General features: G+C 41.9%; 1 protein-coding gene across 1 annotated transcript; it reads right to left on the reverse strand.

Annotated features, from left to right (window-relative positions):
- Positions 1-3,146: 3,146 nt before the first annotated feature.
- Positions 3,147-11,999, reverse strand: LOC117522350. The gene is made up of 4 exons (XM_034183748.1): positions 11,900-11,999; positions 11,730-11,790; positions 10,572-10,825; positions 3,147-4,625 (listed from the first exon to the last, which is right to left on the reverse strand). Exons 1-4 carry the CDS (start codon positions 11,997-11,999, stop codon positions 3,961-3,963), a joined length of 1,080 nt encoding a protein of 359 aa, XP_034039639.1. The 3' UTR covers positions 3,147-3,960.
- Between the last annotated feature and the right edge of the window lie 11,197 nt (positions 12,000-23,196).

Consider the following 23,196-nt stretch of genomic DNA (forward strand, 5'->3'; position numbering starts at 1 on the left):
CTGCTCTGGCCCCCGAAGACAATTGACTAGGGTGCTGGTGTCGCTAACTTCACAGTTCTTCAAAACAGAGTTGCCAATAACCAGAGTTTGATCCTCGGCGGGTGTGTCACCAAGTGGGGAAAAACGTTTAGAAATGTGAACGGGTTGGCGGTGTACACGGGGCTTCTGTTTAGGACTACGCTTCCTCCTCACGGTCACCCAGTCGGCCTGCTTTCCCGGCTGCTCGGGATCTGCTGGAAGGGAACTAACGGCGGCTAAGCTACCTTGGTCCGCACCGACTACAGGGGCCTGGCTAGCTGTAGAATTTTCCACGGTGCGGAGCCGAGTCTCCAATTCGCCCAGCCTGGCCTCCAAAGCTACTAACACTTATTTCAAGTACCATTACTGCTAAAGGAGGCCGAGGAATAACTAAACATTTCACACCCAGAGCAGAAAAGTGCGGGAGACAGGAGAAGCCACCATGCTAAACCGGCTAAGAGCTAGTAGCTGCGCTAAGCTAGCGGATTCCTAAAAACACACAAAGTGAATAATGTGTAAATAATTTAGAGGTGATTCAGCAGAGGGAGTGCTTTAGTTAAGGCACGTGAAGATTACACTGTGAAACAAATCGTTATCTAGTTAACTAGATCAATCTAACTGCACAGATTAAACAGCTAACAGATACAGAAAAACAGCGCTGTGCTCCGAACAGGAAGTGATACAATACCACAGTGTATTATTGCACACTTTCTGTAAATCCTATAAACTTCATTTCACTTCTCAAATATCAGTGTTTGTCTGCTATGATATACGAGGTCTGTGATGAAAAAGTCGGTCCTTTTTATTTTTTCAAAAATAAATGGATTTGATTCATATGTTTTTATGTCAGACATGCTTGAACCCTCGTGCGTATGCGTGAGTTTTTTCACACGTGTCGGTGATGTCATTCACCTGTGGGTAGGCCTTGAGTGAGGAGTGCTCCACCCCGCCCGTCGGAATCTCTTTGTCTGAATAGCCGCTGCGGACGGCGCATGTTGCTTTATCAACATTTTTTCTGGACCTGTGAGGAATATCCAAGTGGACACTATTCGAGAAATTAAGCTGGTTTTCGGTGAAAAGTTTAACGGCTGATGAGAGATTATGGGGTGTTTCTGTCGCTGTAAGGACTTCCCACGGAGCGGGACGTCGTGCAGCACTTCCAGGTGCCGTCGTCGGCCTGTTTCGACCTGAAAACATCCTAATTTAAGGCTTAATTCACCCAGGACGTCGTGAGAGAACAGAGAAGATTCAGAAGAGGCCGGCATGAGGACTTTATGTGGACATTCCACTGTTTAAGGACATTTTTTAATGAAAGACGTGCGCGCAAATTCGCCTAGTCGATTCCGTGACGACTCGGCGAATCTGTGTGCGCCGCGACAGGAAAAACACCTCCGTGCTGAAAACCATTTGTAAAATTCAGGCGGCTTTTGATGGCTTTCAACAAGTGAGTAACTGAGAAATTGTTTAACAGCTTGGGCATGTTCCAACTTGCCCGTTAAGGTTTCCAACGGAGGTGTTTTTCCTGTCGCGACCCCCCCGGTCGGGTCCGGCCCGACATGCGACTCGGCCCGCACGTTCTTTCATTACAAAATGTCCGTTAACAATGGAATGTACGAATAAACTCCTCATGCCGACTTCTTCTGAAAGTTCTCTGTTCTCTGACGACTTACTGGATCAACAGCCTGAAATGTGGAAGTTTTCATCTTGAAACGGCGAGATGCTGCCGCCTCGAAGCGCAGATCGCCGTCAGGCGCCGTGGGCCGTCCTTAAAGCGACACTACAGACCAAAATCTCTCATCAGCCGTTAAAATTTTTACCGAAAACCAGCTGAATTTATCGAATAGTGTCCACTCAGTTGTGCCTTACAGGTTTGAAAAAATTTTTATCAAACAAAGCAGCAGTCTCTGAGTCATTCCTAAACAATGAAAAAACGAGAAGGTGGGCCACTCCTCACTCAAAGACTGCCCACAGGCGAATGACGTAACCGACAGGCGTGAAAAAACTCTCGCATGCCCACGAGGGTTCAAGCATGTCTGATGTAATCACACGTGATTCAAATCCATATGGTTTTTGAAAAAAATAATAAGGTCCATTACTTTTATCACAGACCTCGTATTTAACTGAAATTTCTGATCCAGACAACCAAAATCACGAAAATCATCAGGGGTGACCAAATGTTTACATACAACTGTATGACAATGTTTTGGAGTTATGAGGTAAAAACAGCTAACAGTGATAAACAAGGTCAATTTCAGTTTGTAAAGGGGTCACAAGTTAAAGTTGCTCTAATTTTGGTTAAAAAAAAATCCATATTATTGGTTGAGCAAATATGATTAATAAATGTAAATGGACTGCATTTGATATAGCACTTTTTTCCATCTGGATCAGACACCCAAAGTGCTTTACATAATGCCTCACATTCACCCTGATGTCAGGGTGCTGCCATGCAAGGCGCTCACTACACACCGGGACTAACTAGGGGATTAAGGACCTTGCCAAAGGGCCCTTAGTGATTTTCTGCCCAGGCTGGGATTTGAGCCAAGGATCCTCTGGGTCTCAAGCCCAACACTTAACCATTAGACCATCACCTCCCCTATAGTTTTGATCATGTGAAATGTTTGGTCTCCAAAGTAAAGGTTAAACAAGGTCGAGGTCCATGAATTCTATGACCTGTGGCTTCTTCACAGACACCTACCTGGCTACAGCTGCCACCCTGGATGGCCACTGTACATGTTTATGTATGGTGAAAACCCAGTCGAAGCTACACAGATTTCATCACGCCGTCACTAAGGCGCGTCTCCTTACAGCAGCTACAGATGTGTCAGCTGAAGCTGAAGCATAATTCTGCAGATTCATCTGCACAATATCAGAGAACAAACTATTCAATGTGCTAAATCAATGTTACTGTTATACAAACCAACAGAAAAAATGACATTTTGTACCAAAACTAACTGACCTGTTCTAGCTGGTTTCTTAAATGATTTGCTGACCATTAAAACGTGTCGACAGTATAAGATGTACGAGACGTTGGTCCGAGTATGTTGCACCCGTCATACAGCAAAGAGTCACTGCTAATTTTCAACAGACCCATTATCATTTTCACAAAAAACACCACCTGGCGTGTTGGTCTGAAAGCAGAGCGGTCAGGTGCAGTGTTGTTGGGTTTGTATCCTGAGGTAGCTGTTGATGTTTTTATAGCTGTTGATATGGTGCAACATCCACACGTGTCTTACACACCTGCGTGCACGCAGACATGTGCACTCATCCCTCAAACTAACATGGAATTTAAATGAAAAATTAAACACTAATGGGGGAAAAATGCAAAGTTTACTGTACATAACTTTGGTATGTACCATATTTTTTGTTCACGGGGTGGGGGGGGGGGGGGGGGGCACCAAGATGCAGCCTGACGTGCGCCTTTCTCGGGCCGCGAGGCCGTCTGTGCCTGATAGGATATGGAGGAAACTGGGTGAACAGAGATGGAGGAGGAAGTGTTGCAGGAATGAGATGTTCAACTGCTTCACCTCGGAGCTCTGTGGCTGCTCCCGTAAACGAGCCATTCGCACGCTTTGTCACAGAGACGTTTCCTCGCCAGTAAACCTCTAACTACGGAGTTATCCCACTACATAATGATGCACCACACCCAGGATGAATGAACAGAGTAAATCTGTACCCCGTGGAACTGAACACACACCAACCACACTTGTGCTACGTGATCTACATACTATCAAGATAGGGCCCACTGGATTACATCAAACTCGTCATTATTATCAAGGATACAAGTTTTGAGGAGCACAGATCACCGTGCTGCTGTTTAAGGATGAGGTTTGTTGAACTGCAGTGAAAAAGGTCCATTTGCCAGAACAAGAATCCACAGAGGTGATGTGGTGTCTGTCAGGAGGGTTATTTGGTTGAACTCTTCACCACACAGCTGAGGTGTTGTTACTTGTCATTACCGTTACACTGGTGACTCTGAAACACACAAAAACTGTTGAAGCTCTGTCCACAGGAGGAGCAAATGACACAGTTCTGTCTGGCGGCGTCTGCGCTGCCGTCGTCCTCACAGCCGCCTGAGTTGGTGATTTTAAATTCAAAGACTTCCTGCGAGCTGTCGGTGACGGCGCTGTACTCGCTGACCACCACCTCCTCTATGATGAGCTGATCCTGCTTGTCCGAGGAGGTGGGCGGCATTCCCAGCGGATAATGACCACTGTGGATCATTTCCATCGCTTCTTTGTCATTGACATACGGCAGTCTCTTATTTGGTGACGCGTCCTTCCGGTGCTCGGCTGGCGCCGTAGGACTGAGTTGATACTCGATGTCGTGTAGGACGATTGTGCCGCTGCTCTTCTCAATCCACAGCCGGTTCTGGGCGGCTGTGTCTGACCCCACGTCGTTTTCTGCCTGACCGAGGGTTTGAAAATCCTCGTTTTGTTCGACCTTTAGCATCAACACCTGCTCGCCGGCAGCTTCGCTGTAGGCGGAGCCTGGGAGCCCCTCCTGTAAAGCTGCCAGGCCAGATTTGGATTCACAGAGGTTCTCCAGTGGATGATTATTGGGCATCGAAAACATCAGCTGATGTGACTCCTGCAGGTCCATATTCTCCCCTTTGGAGAGACAGAGACACAGACACAGAGAGAAGCACTGCAATTATGATGATTGTTCATAGATCAACTTCTGACTCTACGACCTGCAGCCGCCTCCTGGGAGACTCTTCATAAATGTAAATAATAAGGTAAGAATATTTAGGCACCTCACAATTTGATTACAAGCCAGAGGGCTGCAGTTTGATTCTAAAACAATTATCAATGTGTTTTTTTCCATAAAAGACTTGTGACTACTTAGTACTTTTCAGGGTAAAGTATTTGTAATGATCCACAAAAACATTACTGTATCAGAACCCCCTCCCAACCCCTCAGAGCATCTGCCCATCCCCTTTTAATGAAAGGTGAAACACCTGTCCTTAATTTATTTATTTTTTATTAAAGTTGGTTAATTGCCCACCCTAACTTCAATTAAATAATGTTTTGTTGAAGTAAATATTGTATTATTAAAGTCAATTAAACACCCACTTTAAATACATTTTTATTAAAAGTTTATTAAACACACAGCCTAACTTCAATAAATTAATTTTTGTTAAAAAAAAAAATATATTTTTATTATTAAAGTCGATTAAGCACCCGCCCTAAATAAAACCATTTTTATTAAAGTTGATTAAACGCTGCCCCAACTTAATTCAATTATTTTTGTTAAATTAAATATTTTATTATTAAAGTCAATTAAACACCAGCACTAAATAAAAATATTTTTCATTAAGGTTGATTAATCGCCCACCCTGTTATGTGCAGACGCGGGTTGAGGAGCGGACCTGCGTCTGACTGAACCCAGCGCTAAATAACCAGAAAGCAGTTCCAATTTTATTTTCTCCCGTGCAATAATTGGTGTACAACATAAATGTGCGTTTGTCTGGCGAGGTGAAGGACGGCACGCTCTCCAGCGCCAAAATGGATCAAAGCTCGGCGCTTCTGGACCCAGACTCACCGCCGAACACCCCCCAGGTGGATACGACAAATTGACTCTGTGAAGGATGGAAAAGGTGAGGTAAGTCAACAGAGCTACAACAAATATCATTCAAAGGCACACACTATCAGCAACACATTCAGGTCTGAATTTAAGCTTTATGTAAATGAGCAGCTTCTCACAACAGGTGGAGGATCATCAGTCCGTACGCCACGGCAGTGAGAAGGGAGCTGCACAATTCTCATCAATGTTCAAATATACTGCGTAACAAAATACCAAATTACTGTTAACACTTATTCAGACAATCAATCACCTCTGATGTGTGATGACAGCATGTGTCCCTCACCCGTCCTCCTTCACAGGCACGATGTGTCAAACCCTGGCGCGGTCCTCAGCATCTCACAAACGAACGTCACAAGGTCGAGTTCCTGGCAATTCTGCTCAAATCACTCATGGCTTAAATGCAGAACGCCATCTCATTATCTGCTTCAGCTGAAAGTCTTTAAGTTTACACGTGAGCATCATCCACAGGTGCTGCGAGTCAGTAGGCCTGCACGTGAACATCCTCCACAGGTGCAGCTAATAATGCTGATGAGGGTGAAGGACTCTTCTGCCAGCACCTTCTCCACAGACAAAAAACAGTTTGCATACCACCTGGAGAGCAAAGAAAAGAAAACAACACAAAAATGTCCAGCCAAACCCCCCAACACACCCTAACTTAAAATAATTTTTGTTAAATATTTTTTATTGTTAAAGTCGATTAAACGCCCGGCTTAAATAAAAACATTTTTATTAAAGTTGATTAATTGCCCTCCCTAAATTAAATGTTTAATATTAAAGTTGAATACCTCGTACGTGCCTACCCTAAATAAAAACATTTTTATTAAACTTGATTAATCACCCACCTAAATTAATTTTTATTATTTTATTTTTTTTAAAGCTGATTAAACACCCGCCCTAACTTAATGAATTTTTGTTAAATTAAATATTTTATTATTAAAGTCAATTAAACACCAATCCTAAATAAAAACATTGTTTATTAAAGTTTATTAATCGCCCACCCTAAGTGAATTTTTATTAAATTTTTTATTATTAAAGTCGATTAAACGCTCGCCCTAAATAAAACATTTTTTTTTATTAAAGGTGATTAATCAACCACCCTGAATTAATTTTTATTTTTTTCTTAAAGTTGATTAAATGCCGTCCTAACTTAAATTCATTTTTTTAAATTAAATTTTTTATTATTAAAGTCAATTAAACACCAATCCTAAATAAAAACGTTGTTTATTAAAGTGTATTAATTGCCCACCCTAAATTAATTTATTAAATATTTTTATTATTAAAGTCAATTAAACGCTCGCCCTAAATAAAAACATTTTTTATTAAAGGTGATTATCAACCACCCTGAATTAATTTTTATTAATTTTTTCTTATTAAAGTTGATTAAACGCCTGTCCTAACTTAAATTAATTTTTGTTAAATTTTTTATTATTAAAGTCAATTAAAAGTCAATTAAATTAAAACAAGTAGTCGCACGACAATGACGTCTGTTTGATGCACCAGTACAGCAGCACGAGAGTTGTGCACAAGGCAGAACAGACCTGATGCCATCTGACACTAAAACGGTAAGTATTTGTGTGAAGGGCCAGCGTTCTGACGAATATAATATTGGTCACGCTGTCTTCAGGCAGAATTTCGCGTGGAACGTCAAATATTGTACCTCCAATACCTTCTATAATCCCCCTACCACCCGCCTCATTTTGGCTTGCTAATATCAAAAAAAAGTGAAAGTTCACATCGATGGGATAATTCAGGCTTAGAAGGGGTTAACAGCTCAGCCATATTTGCAACTGTGCAGCTCTCATTCACTGATTCTAAATTCGAAAATCCTTTAACTGTGGCTTCATGTACATGACTGACTCAGTGTTTGGATTACAACCCCAATTCCAATGAAGTTGGGACGTTGTGTAAAATGTAAATAAAAACAGAACACAATGATTTTCAAATCCTCTTCAACCTATATTCACTTGAATACACCACAAAGACAAGATATTTAATGTTCAAACTGATAAACTTTATTGTTTTTGCAATATTTGCTCATTTTGAAATGGATGCCTGCAACAGGTTTCTAAAAGTTGGGACAGTGGTATGTTTACTGTATGACTTCAGTTGTTCAACAGTCCGGGTCTCCGTTGTCGTATTTTGCGCTTCATAATGCCCCACACATTTTCATGGGCGACAGGTCTGGACTGCAGGCAGGCCAGTCTAGTACCCGCACTCTTTTACTACGAAGCCACGCTGTTGGAACATGTGCAGAATGTGGCTTGGCATTGTCTTTCTGAAATAAACAGGGACGTCCCTGAAAAAGACGTTGCTTGGATGGCAGCATGTGTTGCTCCAAAACCTGGATGTACCTTTCAGCATTGATGGTGCCATCACAGATGTGTAAGTTGCCCATGCCATGGGCACTAACACACCCCCATACCATCACAGATGCTGGCTTTTGAACTTTGCACTGCTAACAATCTGGATGGTCTTTTTCCTCTTTTGTCCAGAGGAAATGACGTCCATGGTTTCCAAAAACAATTTGAAATGTGGACTCATCAGACCACAGTACACTTTTCCACTTTGTGTCTGTCCATTTCAAATGAGCTCGGGCCCAGAGAAGGCAGCGGCATTTCTGGATGTTGTTGATGTTTGGCTTTCACTTTCCATGGTAAGTTTTGAGTTGCACTTGTAGATGTAGTGATGAACTGTGTTAACTGACAATGGTTTTCTGAAGTGTTCCTGAGCCCACGCGGTAAGATCCTTACACAATGATGTTGGTTTTTAATGCAATGCCACCTGAGGGATCAAAGGTCACGGGCATTCACTGTTGGTTTTCGGCCTTGCCTCTTACGTGTAGAAAGTTCTCCAGATTCTCAGAATCTTCTGATTATATTGGACTGTAGATGATGGAATCCCTACATTCCTTGCAGTCGAACATTGAGAAACATTGTTCTTAAACTGTTGTAGTGGTGATCCTCACCCCATCTTTGCTTGTGAACGGCTGAGCCTTTTGGGGATGCTCCTTTTATACCCAATCATGACACTCACCTGTTTCTAATTAACCTGTTCACCTGTGGAATCTTCCAAACAGGTGTTCTTTGAGGATTCATCAACTTTCCCAGTCTTTTGTTGCCCCCCCAACATTTTTGAAACATCTTGCAGGCATCCATTTCAAAATGAGCAAATATTTGCACAAAAACAATAACGTTTATCAGTTTGAACATTAAACATCTTGTCTTTGTGGTGTATCCAACTGAATATAGGTTGAAGAGGATTTGAAAATCATTGTATTCTGTTTTTATTTACATTTCACACAAGGTCCCAACTTCATTGGAATTGGGGTTGTATTACCACTCCAGCAACATAAATAAAATGCATCTTGTAGTCTGGAAATACAGTACTCAGGAAGGTTTTTTGTCATTCACTAAACTTCACTACCACCGCTGAATTTCCCACAGTTAACCTTTTACTTTAACTTTACAGTCTTTATTTTGAAACTGATTATCTGACTAAGAAAAAAATCTTTCATATTCTCAAATAGAGGCATCAGTAACATTTGTAATAATTATACATCTGCCAAGGATGTAAAAAAAAAAATCTACGTTTATTTGTCTGTCTGTCTGTCTTTTAGCAGGATTATGTCAAAACTACTGCACGGATTTTGACAAAATTTTCACCACAGATACACATTAGGTCATGGAAGACTCCATTAAATTTTGGAGCTGATCTGGATCGTTTCACTTAATAGGCTTTGAAGGATTATATCAAAACTACTTTACAGATTCTCACTGGGTTTGCACCACAGATAGATATTAGGGCATGAAAGACTCCACTGAAATTTGGAGATGATCCGGATCCAAATCCGGATTCTGGATCAAGATTTCAATTCAATCAATTCAATCAATTTTTTTATATAGTGCCAAATCACAACAACAGTTGCCCCAAGGCGCTTTATATTGTAAGGCAAGGCCATACAATAATTATGTAAAACCCCAACGGTCAAAACGACCCCCTGTGAGCAAGCACTTGGCTACAGTGGGAAGGAAAAACTCCCTTTTAACAGGAAAAACCTCCAGCAGAACCAGGCTCAGGGAGGGGCAGTCTTCTGCTGGGACTGGGGGAGGAACCAGGAAAAAGACATGCTGTGGAGGGGAGCAGAGATCGATCACTAATGATTAAATGCAGAGTGCATACAGAGCAAAAAGAGAAGAAACAGTGCATCATGGGAACCCCCAGCAGTCTACGTCTATAGCAGCATAACTAAGGGATGGTTCAGGGTCACCTGATCCAGCCCTAACTATAAGCTTTAGCAAAAAGGAAAGTTTTAAGCCTAATCTTAAAGTAGAGAGGGTGTCTGTCTCCCTGATCTGAATTGGGAGCTGGTTCCACAGGAGAGGAGCCTGAAAGCTGAAGGCTCTGCCTCCCATTCTACTCTTACAAACCCTAGGAACTACAAGTAAGCCTGCAGTCTGAGAGCGAAGCGCTCTATTGGGGTGATATGGTACTACGAGGTCCCTAAGATAAGATGGGACCTGATTATTCAAAACCTTATAAGTAAGAAGAAGAATTTTAAATTCTATTCTAGAATTAACAGGAAGCCAATGAAGAGAGGCCAATATGGGTGAGATATGCTCTCTCCTTCTAGTCCCCGTCAGTACTCTAGCTGCAGCATGAATTAAGTTTAGTTTGAATTAACTGAAGGCTTTTTAGGGAACTTTTAGGACAACCTGATAATAATGAATTACAATAGTCCAGCCTAGAGGAAATAAATGCATGAATTAGTTTTTCAGCATCACTCTGAGACAAGACCTTTCTAATTTTAGAGATATTGCGTAAATGCAAAAAAGCAGTCCTACATATTTGTTTAATATGCGCTTTGAATTTCACTATATACGCTTTGAAGGATTAATTTCAATTTCAACTTAATTCATTTATATAGCACCAGATCACAGCAAAGTTGCCTGTGTACCGTGTCTTTTGCTTACCTATTCTGTGTGTCTTCATGTGGCCTTTGAGGCTGCTCTTCTGGTTGAAGCATCGCCCACAGATGTGGCAGCCATATGGTTTCTCCCCATATGAATTCGTAATGTCTTTCCAGGTGGCCCGCTCGCTCAAATCTTGCTGCAGTACGAGCAGGTAAAGGACTTCTTCGGTCTGACCACCTGGAAAGGCCCGCCTCTCCACTGCTGGTACTGCGTTAGCGACGTCTCGGTCGTACCGTGCAGGCCGGTATGAACAGCTTCACTTGAAACCACAAGTTCATCTGAAGAGCCATAAGGCTGTTGTGAGATCACACTGGTTTTAAGGTCCCCATACTGAGACCCTGAGCAAACAAGCACAGCTAGTCGAGAGTTTCCGATCAAAATTAGCACAGACATAGCATTTATCGTATGGCTTTAATACATACCAAAATCCCTGTTTTGCTAACAGCGAGAGATCATGAAGGAGAAATGACTTACTTCAGCGAATGTGTGTATTCTCTCATCCGACAGACGAAACTCGCGCTGCTGACTGCTGCCGAATATAACGCCTTTTCCCATTGGTCTACCAGAATGGGAACACGTTGGCCGTTAGAGCTGCGTCTCAGGATTGGTCTTCCTGAGGACGAGACGCTGAGATGATTGGCTGTTGAGTGCTCAGCTTTGCTCCGCCATTGTCCGTTTGAGCACAGCATAAGGACTTGGGCACACCAGCAGGTGACGCTGGAGTTGTGTCAGGAAGGGCAATAAGCAGGGGGGGGGGGTGGACAAGTGGTTAGTGCGCTTAGTTTCAGTGTGGAAGGTTCCCGGTTCAAATCCCACTTGCCACATTTCTCTATGTAATGTGGAGTTGCGCCAGGAAGGGCATCGGGTGTAAAACCTGTGCCAATTCTGCCTTGGATTTGCTGTGGCGACCCTGAGTGAAAACAAGGAAGCAGTTGAAGGGACTTACTTTTTATTTATATGCTTTCAACATGTTTGCCTGATTTTAATGCCTCATAGTTAAATCACGTTGGTCTGTGAAGGGGAACATCAGCCTTATTATGTCACTCAACTGTCAATCAAAAGAAATCATCTGCTGAAGCAACACCACCATCCCTTTAGTAGTACTGGACAGTGACACCTTGTTGGCATTCAGGTGCCGCTTGAGTGACAGCTTCATACCTCAGTGGCACTCCTTTGACAGTCTGTACTACAGCACAGCGAGGCTCCAGGGCCAGCAGACCTGCACCACCGCCACAAGTCCGACCACATATCCCTGCAATATATCCACCCCCACCACCATTAAGACAGTGAAAACACAGCCAGACGGGGCAGGACGGCTTCAACAGCACCGACTGGGACGTCTTTCAGGATGAGGACCTGGGCATGTTTACAGACACTGTACTGTGTTACATTAAGAACTGTAGATGCGGCCACAGTGGAGAAACACATCTGGGTCAGAAACCCTGGATGACCAGGGAAGTGAAGCAGCTGCTGAGAGAGAGAAACTCCACCTTCAGAGCTGGTGATCAGGTTCTCTACACAGCTGGCACCAACCTGAAGAGAGGCATCAGGAACAATAAGGAAGACTTCAGGAGGAGGATCCATGGCCACCTGGACAGTAACAACAGCAGGCGTGGACGGGGGTCCAGTACCTCACCAACTACAAACCCTGCGCTCTCTCCACTGGCTGCCAGTGCAATACAGGATCCAATACAAACTTCTCCTGTTTGTTTTCTGCTCCATCCACAGCTTCACACCTGCGTATCTATGTGAGAGTCTGACTCTTCACCAGCCCAGCAGATTTCTACGATCTGCACAGCTCTACTTGTTGGAGCAGCCCAGCTCTCGAAGCAAACAGTGGGGTGATCGTGCTTTCGCAGTAGCAGGTCCTAAACTTTGGAACTCGCTGCCCCTTGACTTGCGTGCCATCTCAGATCTGCCCCTTTTTAAAACAAAACTCAAAATGTATTTGTTTAGATGTGCTTTTGATACTTAGTCTTTTTAGACTTGGGAATAAAATGAATCAGTGTTCCTCTTTTTAACTATATTTTAAATGCGATTTTTATGTACAGCGCTTTGGTCAACTTAGGTTGTTGTAAGACGCTTAACAAATAAAATTTGATTGATTGACTGAAACCCGGCATCAGAGCTGCTGAAAGCGACGCCATATTGACAGAGAGTTAACTCTCTTCTTTGCTTACTTTGAGACTCTGACACCAGGAGCAGCCACGCCGCCATCAGTGGCTGGGAGCAACTTCACGGTGGGGGAGCACGAGATGAGACGCACACTGAGGGGTGTCAACCCACGCAAAACAACGGGCCCCGACGATGTCTCCAGACGGGTACTGACAGAATGTGCAGACCAGCTTACTGGAATTCTCAGCAAAATCTTCAACCGGTCCCTGATACAGTCTGCTGTCCCATCATGCCTGCAGACCTCCACCATTGTCCCCCAACCCAAGAAATCCCCCATAACCAGCCTCAGTGACCACCGGCCTGCTGCACTCACACCAGTGGTGATGAAGTGTTTTAAGAAACTGGTTAGAAGTCACATCATGTTATTCCGAACACCCACTTCAGACCCAAACCAATTCACTTACAAGGTCAACAGGTCAACAGAGGACGCCGTGACCTTTGCCCTCCACACCACGCTGACCCACCTGGACTAACAGGGTAACAACACCCTCTTCTCTTCATGGATTGTGCTTTTTGTCAACATTACAAGTTTTGTCAGCATGTCTAGTGAGATACTATCAAATTCTGTAAATCTAGGTAATACCTCAGTAATGGCGCCCACCTAAATAGCAGGGTGTAGTGGCTGGATTAAGGCATGCTGGGATATCCATCCATCCATCTTCTACCGCTTAGTCCAATTAAGGGTCACGGGGGGCTGGAGCCTATCCCAGTCATAGAGCGTGAGGCGGGGTACACCCAGGACAGGACGCTAGTCTGTCGCAGGGCCACAAATAGACAAACAAACACAGACACACCCACACACACACCTACGGACAATTTAAAGATTCCAATCCACCTAACCCGCATGTCTTTGGAAGTGGGAGGAAACCGGAGCACCCGGAGGAAACCCACGCAAACACAGGGAGAACATGCAAACTCCACACAGAAAGGCCACGGGAATTGAACCCACAACCTTCTTGTCTTGTCTGTGAATTTTCCGACCTTTTGTCTGAGTAAGTGCTTAGCTCAGATAAGATAATTATAGTGGGCGATTTTAACATCCACACAGATGCTGAGAATGACAGCCTCAACACTGCATTTAATCTATTATTAGACTCGATTGGCTTTGCTCAAAATGTAAATGAGTCCACCCACCACTTTAATCATATCTTAGATCTTGTTCTGACTTATGGTATGGAAATTGAAGACTTAATAGTATTTCCTGAAAACCCCTTCTGTCTGATCATTTCTTAATAACATTTACATTTACTCTGATGGACTACCCAGCAGTAGGGAATAAGTTTCATTACAGTAGAAGTCTTTCAGAAAGCGCTGTAACTAGGTTTAAGGATATGATTCCTTCTTTATGTTCTCTAATGCCATATACCAACACAGTGCAGAGTAGCTACCTAAACTCTGTAAGGGAGATAGATTATCTCGTCAATAGTTTTATATCCTCATTGAGGACAACTTTGGATGCTGTAGCTCCTCTGAAAAAGAGAGCTTTAAATCAGAAGTGCCTGACTCCGTGGTATAACTCACAAACTCGCAGCTTAAAGCAGATAACCCGTAAGCTTGAGAGGAAATGGCATCTCACTAATTTAGAAGATCTTCACTTAGCCTGGAAAAAGAGTCTGTTGCTCTATAAAAAAGCCCTCCGTAAAGCTAGGACATCTTACTACTCATCACTAATTGAAGAAAAAAAACAACCCCAGGTTTCTTTTCAGCACTGTAGCCAGGCTGACAAAGAGTCAGAGCTCTATTGAGCCGAGTATTCCTTAACTTTAACTAGTAATGACTTCATGACTTTCTTGCTAATAAAATTTTAACTATTAGAGAAAAAATTACTCATAACCATCCCAAAGACATATCATTCTCTTTGGCTGCTTTCAGTGATGCCGGTATTTGGTTAGACTCTTTCTCTCCGATTGTTCTGTCTGAGTTTTTCATTAGTTAGTTGGCTATGTACCACAGGTTTTAAGGTGGCAGTAATTAAACCATTACTTAAAAAGCCATCACTTGACCCAGCTATCTTAGCTAATTATAGGCCAATCTCCAACCTTCCTTTTCTCTCAAAAATTCTTGAAAGGGTAGTTGTAAAACAGCTAACTGATCATCTGCAGAGGAATGGTCTATTTGAAGAGTTTCAGTCAGGTTTTAGAATTCATCATAGTACAGAAACAGCATTAGTGAAGGTTACAAATGATCTTCTTATGGCCTCAGACAGTGGACTCATCTCTGTGCTTGTTCTGTTAGACCTCAGTGCTGCTTTTGATACTGTTGACCATAAAATTTTATTACAGAGATTAGAGCATGCCATAGGTATTAAAGGCACTGCGCTGCGGTGGTTTGAATCATATTTATATAATAGATTACAATTTGTTCATGTAAATGGGGAATCTTCTTCACAGATTAAGGTTAATTATGGAGTTCCACAAGGTTCTGTGCTAGGACCAATTTTATTCACTTTATACATGCTTCCCTTAGGCAGTATTATTAGACGCATTGCTTAAATTTTCATTGTTACGCAGATGATACCAGCTTTATCTATCCATGAAGCCAGAGGACACACACCAATTAGCTAAACTGCAGGATTGTCTTACAGACATAAAGACATGGATGACCTCTAATTTCCTGCTTTTAAACTCAGATAAAACTGAAGTTATTGTACTTGGCCCCACAAATCTTAGAAACATGGTGTCTAACCAGATCCTTACTCTGGATGGCATTACCCTGACCTCTAGTAATACTGTGAGAAATCTTGGAGTCATTTTTGATCAGGATATGTCATTCAATGCGCATATTAAACAAATATGTAGGACTGCTTTTTTGCATTTGCGCAATATCTCTAAAATTAGAAAGGTCTTGTCTCAGAGTGATGCTGAAAAACTAATTCATGCATTTATTTCCTCTAGGCTGGACTATTGTAATTCATTATTATCAGGTTGTCCTAAAAGTTCCCTGAAAAGCCTTCAGTTAATTCAAAATGCTGCAGCTAGAGTACTGACGGGACTAGAAGGAGAGAGCATATCTCACCCATATTGGCCTCTCTTCATTGGCTTCCTGTTAATTCTAGAATAGAATTTAAAATTCTTCTTCTTACTTATAAGGTTTTGAATAATCAGGTCCCATCTTATCTTAGGGACCTCAGTACCATATCACCCCAATAGAGCGCTTCGCTCTCAGACTGCAGGCTTACTTGTAGTTCCTAGGGTTTGTAAGAGTAGAATGGGAGGCAGAGCCTTCAGCTTTCAGGCTCCTCTCCTGTGGAACCAGCTCCCAATTCAGATCAGGGAGACAGACACCCTCTCTACTTTTAAGATTAGGCTTAAAACTTTCCTTTTTGCTAAAGCTTATAGTTAGGGCTGGATCAGGTGACCCTGAACCATCCCTTAGTTATGCTGCTATAGACTTAGACTGCTGGGGGGTTCCCATGATGCACTGAGTGTTTCTTTCTCTTTTTGCTCTGTATGCACCACTCTGCATTTAATCATTAGTGATTGATCTCTGCTCCCCTCCACAGCATGTCTTTTTCCTGGTTCTCTCCCTCAGCCCCAACCAGTCCCAGCAGAAGACTGCCCCTCCCTGAGCCTGGTTCTGCTGGAGGTTTCTTCCTGTTAAAAGGGAGTTTTTCCTTCCCACTGTCGCCAAGTGCTTGCTCACAGGGGGTCGTTTTGACCGTTGGGGTTTTTCCGTAATTATTGTATGGCTTTGCCTTACATATAAAGCGCCTTGGGGCAACTGTTTGTTGTGATTTGGCGCTACATAAATAAAATTGATTTGATTTGATTTGAACCTTCTCGCTGTGAGGCAACAGTGCTAACCACTAAGCCACCGTGCTGCCCGCATGCTGGGATATGTTTAACCTAATGTCTTATATTTTCTTCTCGAGTAATCCAAGAAATGTTGTGCTGTAAAAGGAGACGAACTACAGGTGGTTGTCCATGAATAAGTGTTGCCACTGTGTCGAACAAGAACTTTGAGTTATGCTTGTTTTTGTTGATCAAATCAGAGTAATATGTCCACTTCGTAGCCAGTAATGCATGCTTATAGTCTAAGATAGCATCACGCCACGCAAGGTGGAATACTTCTAATTTTGAACTACGCCATTTCCGTTCTAGACCTCTAGCCTCATGCTTGAGGTCACGCAAGTAATCATTGAACCAAGGTGACTGTGTTTTGGGGGATGTGGTTTTAATATAGGTGGCGCAATCATGTCGAGTGTAGTTTTGAGTGCTGTGTTTAAACTATCCACAAGACTGCCTATTGATTGGGCAATTTCCAGATGTGAAGCTAAGACATCAGGCAGTCTGGCTTCAGGTTCAGTTGCAGTTGAGGAGTTGATGTGTCGCTGTAGTGATAATAAGGTTGTTGTTGTTCCACTAAATATGGCAGCGAAACTGTAAACCTAATAAGTGAGTGATCAGAGGCCACCAATGCAAGAGGTATGATGTCAGTATTTGTGACAGCAATACCACGTGTGAGAACCAAATCCAGGGTATTTCCACTAATGTGCGTCGATTCCTGAATGCATTGCTGGAATCCTAATACAGCCATAATTTCCATAAATGATTTGCAGAGGGATCAGAAGGTTTATTTATATGAATGTTGAAGTCACCAATAATCAGAATGTTATCTGCACTAGTTGACAAGTTAGAGATGAACGCACCAAATTCATCTAAGAATTCAGAGTATGGGCCAGGGGGCCTATCTACAGTGAAAAGTAATACGACTAAATTTTATTCTTGTGACCTTGGCAATACGTAGCATCGTGGGCAGAGCATAGAATCAGATGTTCAAACAAATTATATTAATGATCTCCAACAGCTAATAAGCCAAACTTAAAACCTAAACCTAAACTAAATATGCTTTGGTTATTAAGAGCAACACCCCTACCTTGCTTCGCATCATGGAGGACATGACTAAATGTGTACACTGGTGGGCAGGCCTCATTTAAGGGGAGGACAGCTGTAGGTTTAAGCCAGGTTTCACATAACCCAATCGTATCTAAGTGATGATCCATAATTAGATCATTAATCAACAGTGATTTTGAGGACAGTGATCTTATGTTAATGAGACCCAGTCTAAGGATCTCAGTGGGGTTGACAGTTGGACTGTTTGGATTTAGGGGTGGTTTCAGAGTAGCATATATAATGCCTGGAAGTAGGTTTTGGTTTGAGACATTCCACACGAGTTGTAGGTAGCAGACAGGAAATATTTTATTTGCTGGAACAGTCAGGGGACCATCCTCAATTTCAACATCATCCAGTGTAGTGATATGGGATTAAGTTTGCAAAGTATATCCCTCCATGATTTTTATGGACACGTCTACAGAAACAGGCCACAATCTCAACTTGTTGAATTTCCCTCCCTGGCAGATAAACTGCACTAACACCATAGTGGAATTTCCTCGCTTAGCTAATGGATTCCACACCCACATTTGTCATAAGCCTTGCAGGGTCTCTAATCACCTGCTCCGTGGTCTGCTGTAAAGTCCTAATGTTACCCTCCCTGTAGAGCTCTATCTATGTTCGCAGACAAGATGGGAGCACCTTCTCCATTTTTTTTTTTTTTTACATACAATCTTTTTTTGCTACATTCTTATAATTGCTTTATTTTTTTAATGCACTTTGAACACCTTTTTCACTATGTTAAATTTTGTTTATTTTTCCTTTCCTCTCCAAACCTTTTAAGTCCGCGTGTGGTTTACTCAGGTTTATATTTGCACTGAAAGGCTGCGCCGTACTTTTCATTGCACTATGTTACAATGACAATAAACAATCTGAATCTGTGAGAACTGGTTGCCAGTCGTATGGGACCTCAGTTGTATTTCTTGGTTTTATTCATGTAAAAGTCAACTTTTGTCATGTTATTGCGTAAACATGATTGAGCAAACATATGTTCGGCAAAATGTAGGAGATAAATACATTTCCTTAACAAAAATAAAATAAAATAAAATAGCTATACAGTGTTTCTCTGGACAGCAGAGGAGTCGCTGAGGTGCCACAAACTGCCAGTTCTGCTGTTGGGACCCTGGGATGGTTCACTTAGGGATTTTTTGTTTGTTTTTAAAAGCTTCTCAGATGCTTTGTTTGTTTCAATCATTCTGAAGCAGCAATTCATTTTCTGAAGCAATTGGTTCAGTCTGAAAATGCTTTTTTTCTGTCATCACTTTGTGTGTATGGAATTTATCAGATCTATAAATCGAAGATCCTCTGCTCCAGCTGCAGCTTTAAACTAATAATTATTGGTCAATTGCCAGCTGTACAGATTTTTACATTTTCAGTAAGAGCTGCCAAACTGAAGCTCAACCATTTTAGAGACAACACAATGCAACAAATTGCCCAGTTTAATCATTTTCACACCTCTCACTTTTGTCTGTACATAACTTACTGCAGGGTGTGGCACTTCCCAGGATGCACTGGGTGAGCATTCCAAATCACATCAATTCCACTTGTTAAAAACTAACAGCTGGAATTTTAGCAGCTCAAACTATAAAAGTTTGACACCATGATTTCTGACCAAAGGGGCTCCTCAGGGATCCCCATTAGGACACCGTTAGTCCTGTTCCAGTGGTTTACACACCAAAAACCTCAGATCTTTTCTAACCCTGTTTGAAAAGAAGACAAAGAAAGAGTGAGAAAAATGGAAAGACGGGGACACGATGTGGAACAAATGTCCTCCTAATTGTTTATTTACACATAACTGGAGCAGCACTTTAAAAGTACAAACTTCTTCTTGCTCCAAAGAAATGTTTATGCCTCCTGACATCTCCAAAACATAGAGAGACTTTTCTTGTACAAAGTTAATATATATAAAAAATAAAGACACACACAAACTGGATGTTTGCTGAGGATAAATAAACACATGATGTACGTCAGCTGTTCAGTCAACAATGTTCACATTTCAGTGAACGTGTTTGGGGTGAAATTATGAAGTGATATATGAAAATAAAGATTTTTAATCTGGAAACATCATTATTGAATTTACTGGAAAATGCAAAAAATAAAAAAAATTCTCCAATGTAATGTTAAATTCTTTACAAACTAAAACTATTGCAAAAAAAAAGAAACATGTGTCAGAATTAAATAAAGTACAGATGAATTCAGGTCATTAAACATTCGACACAAACAAGCTCTTATAAAGTATTTTCAGACACGGCCGCGGGCAACCTCGCACAGATCAAACGGTCTGTTCCTATCAAACACAAACTGACATTAGTTCTCTAAAGTGCAACACTAACTTGTTCTCCAAGAGGCAGCGTCAGCATTTTTGGTTTTTCTAAAGGTGAAGCAGGTTACAAAGGAACCGTGTGACTCCCCGCCTGCTGCGTCCGTGAGATCTCCACAAACATTTTGTGTATCAGAGTGAAAGTTGATACAAGAGTTCACTTTAGTATAGGACCTTGGACAAGTTTGACATTGGGCGCATTGCAATTCCAACTTTCGCCACAAGAGGGCAGGAGACTCTGAAACCTGGTGTGTGTGTGTGACATCTGACAAAGACTTTATTAAGATGAAAACTTCGTAAACCAAGGTCACGTCATTAAAATCTTGAAGAAGTTGATATTTGGGATGTTTTGACTCTAATTGTAGCCACCAGGGGGCAGAGCGTCTAAAACTGTACGTAAAAAAATATCTTGACAAAGACCCTGGTGAATTAAGGTGAAACTCGACACGTGGTCACCTAAAAATCTGAGAGGTTTGATTTTGCTAATGTACTGAGCTAACTGTGGCACCAGGGGGCAAAGACTATAATAAACTACTTGGCACATAAGGTCACCTAAGACCTCAGACAAGTCTGACATCGGGTGCGTTTGATACCAATTGTGGCAACTGGAAGACTGAGTCCCTAACCCTGGTGTGTGCGGTAAAGTCACGTGGACTTTATTGCAGTGAAACTTGCCATTCTATAGATTATCGCCTAGCAGAGTTCAACTTTGGAAAGTATCACCCTTGTAGTTTCTGGATATCATCTCTTCCACAACACAAACATCGCAATATACGGGGAGATAAATGTGATCATATGTCATTTATCTCTTGAAACACAGCGGTGAGAGGTAGGAGTGAAAACGTTTTCCACTGCTATACCGTCATACATCACCAAACGCCGCCTCTCGCGGCTGCGTCACTCGATGGCACAGCGGCGGTTACAAACTGCAAAACAAACTGCATTAACGACAAATTCAAAATGATAAGATCAGTCGGAGCTCCCTCTCAGAAAACTGCTCCACGAACTCACACATAAATCAACATGAAAATAAATCAACTATTTAGATTATCGTTTAAGCAATAAATTAACAAAAACAATCATTCCCTGGCTGCAGTTTCACAAAATTTATTTGCTCTCATTTTTCTGCTGATGTAGCTATAAAATAAGTTTTGGACTGTTGACTAGATGAAACATCACCTGAAGACACCTCGGCTTTGGAGATACTGATGCTCGTCATTTTAAAGACAATCTTAATCACTAAAGACACTAAATCAGCCAACCAATAATTAGGAGTGAGTCAGCTACAAGGTGAAATCCAGACTGACATGTGATCCTACTAGCTTGACTAGCTTTGGTTGACCTGGTAAAGCACTGGTGTCATATAGTCCATGAGCCAGTAGACAATTTTGACCTAATCAGTACCACTTAAGAGAACTAAATGACACATTTCAGCTTCAGTATATATGTATATTATATTTATATGGTGGCTATCCAGGGTGGTAGCAGTAGACCGGTAGGAGTCAAAATTTAGAAACACTCCAATTGTATTTCAAGTTATACCACATTGTTTATCTGATCATAAAGATTCTAAAAAGTCATAGTTTGGATGATGTACAGTTTTATGTAAAAGTTTGGGCACCCCTGATAATTTTCATGATTTTCCTTTATAAATCATCGGTTGTCTGGATCAGAACTTTCAGTTAAATATATCATATAGCAGACAAAGACACTGATATTTGAGAAGTGAAATGAAGTTTATAGTATTTACAGAAAGTGTGCAATAATTCTTTAAACAAAATTAGGGCAGGTGCATAAATATGGGCACCCTTGTCATTTTATTGATTTGAATACATTCAACACTAATTATTGGAACACAAAATTGGTTTGGTAAGCTCAGTGACACTTGACCTCTTTACACAGTTGAATCCAATCATGAGAAAGGGTCTTGTTTCCTTTCTTTGCATCTATTCTAATGAGTGGCAACATGGGAGCCTCTAAAAAAACTCTCAAATGACCTGAAAACAAAGATTGTTCAACATCATGGTTTAGGGGAAGGATACAAAAAGCTATCTCAGAGATTTCAGCTGTCAGTTTCCACTGTGAGGAACATAGTGAGGAAATACAGTACTAGTTAAGGCCCAAAGTGGCAGTCCAAGAAAATCTCAGATAAGCTGAAGTGAAGGATGGTGAGACAGTCATAGTCAACCCACAGACCTGCTCCAAAGACCTACAACATGATCTTGTTGCAGACAGTGTCTCTGTGCATCGTTCAGCTGTACAGCACACTTGCACAAAGAGATGCCGTATGATGATGTAATGCAGAGGAAGCATTTTCTGTGTACACGCCACAACAAGAGTCTCTTGAGGTATACTAAAGCACATTTGGAATAAGGTGCTGTGGACTGATGAACTAAAATTGCGTTATTTGGACATAAGGGGTGGTATGCATGGCTGAAAAAGAACACAGCATTCCAAGAAAGCACTTGCTATCTACAGTAACATTTGGAGGTGGTTCCATCATGCTGTGGGGCTGTGCGGCCAGTGCAGGTACTGGGAATCTTGTTAAAGTTGAGGGTAACATGGATTCCAGTCAATATCAGCAGATTCTTGAGAACAATGTTCATGAATCAGTGACAAAGTTGAAGTTGCGCCGGGGCTGGATCTTTCACAAGACAACAACCTTAAACCATGCTCAAAATCTACTAAGGCATTCATGCAGAGGAACAAGTACAACGTTCTGGAATGACCATCTCAGTCCCCGACCTGAATATTATTGAAAATCTGTGGTGTGGTTTTAAGCGGGCTGTCCATGCTCGGAAATCAACAACCCTGAGATGTTTTGTCAAGAAGAATGGTCCAAAATACCTTCAACCAGAATCCAGACTCTCATTGGAAGCTTAGGAAGCGTTTAGAGGCTGTTATTTCTGCAAAAGGAGGCTCTACTAAATGTTGATGTATTTTTTTCTGTTGGGGTGCCCAAATTTATGCACCTGTCTAATTTTGTTTAAAGAATTATTCAAATCAAATCAATTTTATTTATATAGTGCCAAATCACAACAAACAGTTGCCCCAAGGCGCTTTATATTGTAAGGCAAGGCCATACAATAATTATGTAAAAACCGCAACGGTCAAAACGACCCCCTGTGAGCAAGCACTTGGCAACAGTGGGAAGGAAAACTCCCTTTTAACAGGAAGAAACCTCAAGCAGAAACAGGCTGCAGGGAGGGGCAGTCTTCTGCTGGGACTGGTTGGGGCTGAG

This window comes from Thalassophryne amazonica, chromosome 12 (assembly GCF_902500255.1).
Source record: "Thalassophryne amazonica chromosome 12, fThaAma1.1, whole genome shotgun sequence".
Classification (NCBI taxonomy): domain Eukaryota; kingdom Metazoa; phylum Chordata; class Actinopteri; order Batrachoidiformes; family Batrachoididae; genus Thalassophryne; species Thalassophryne amazonica.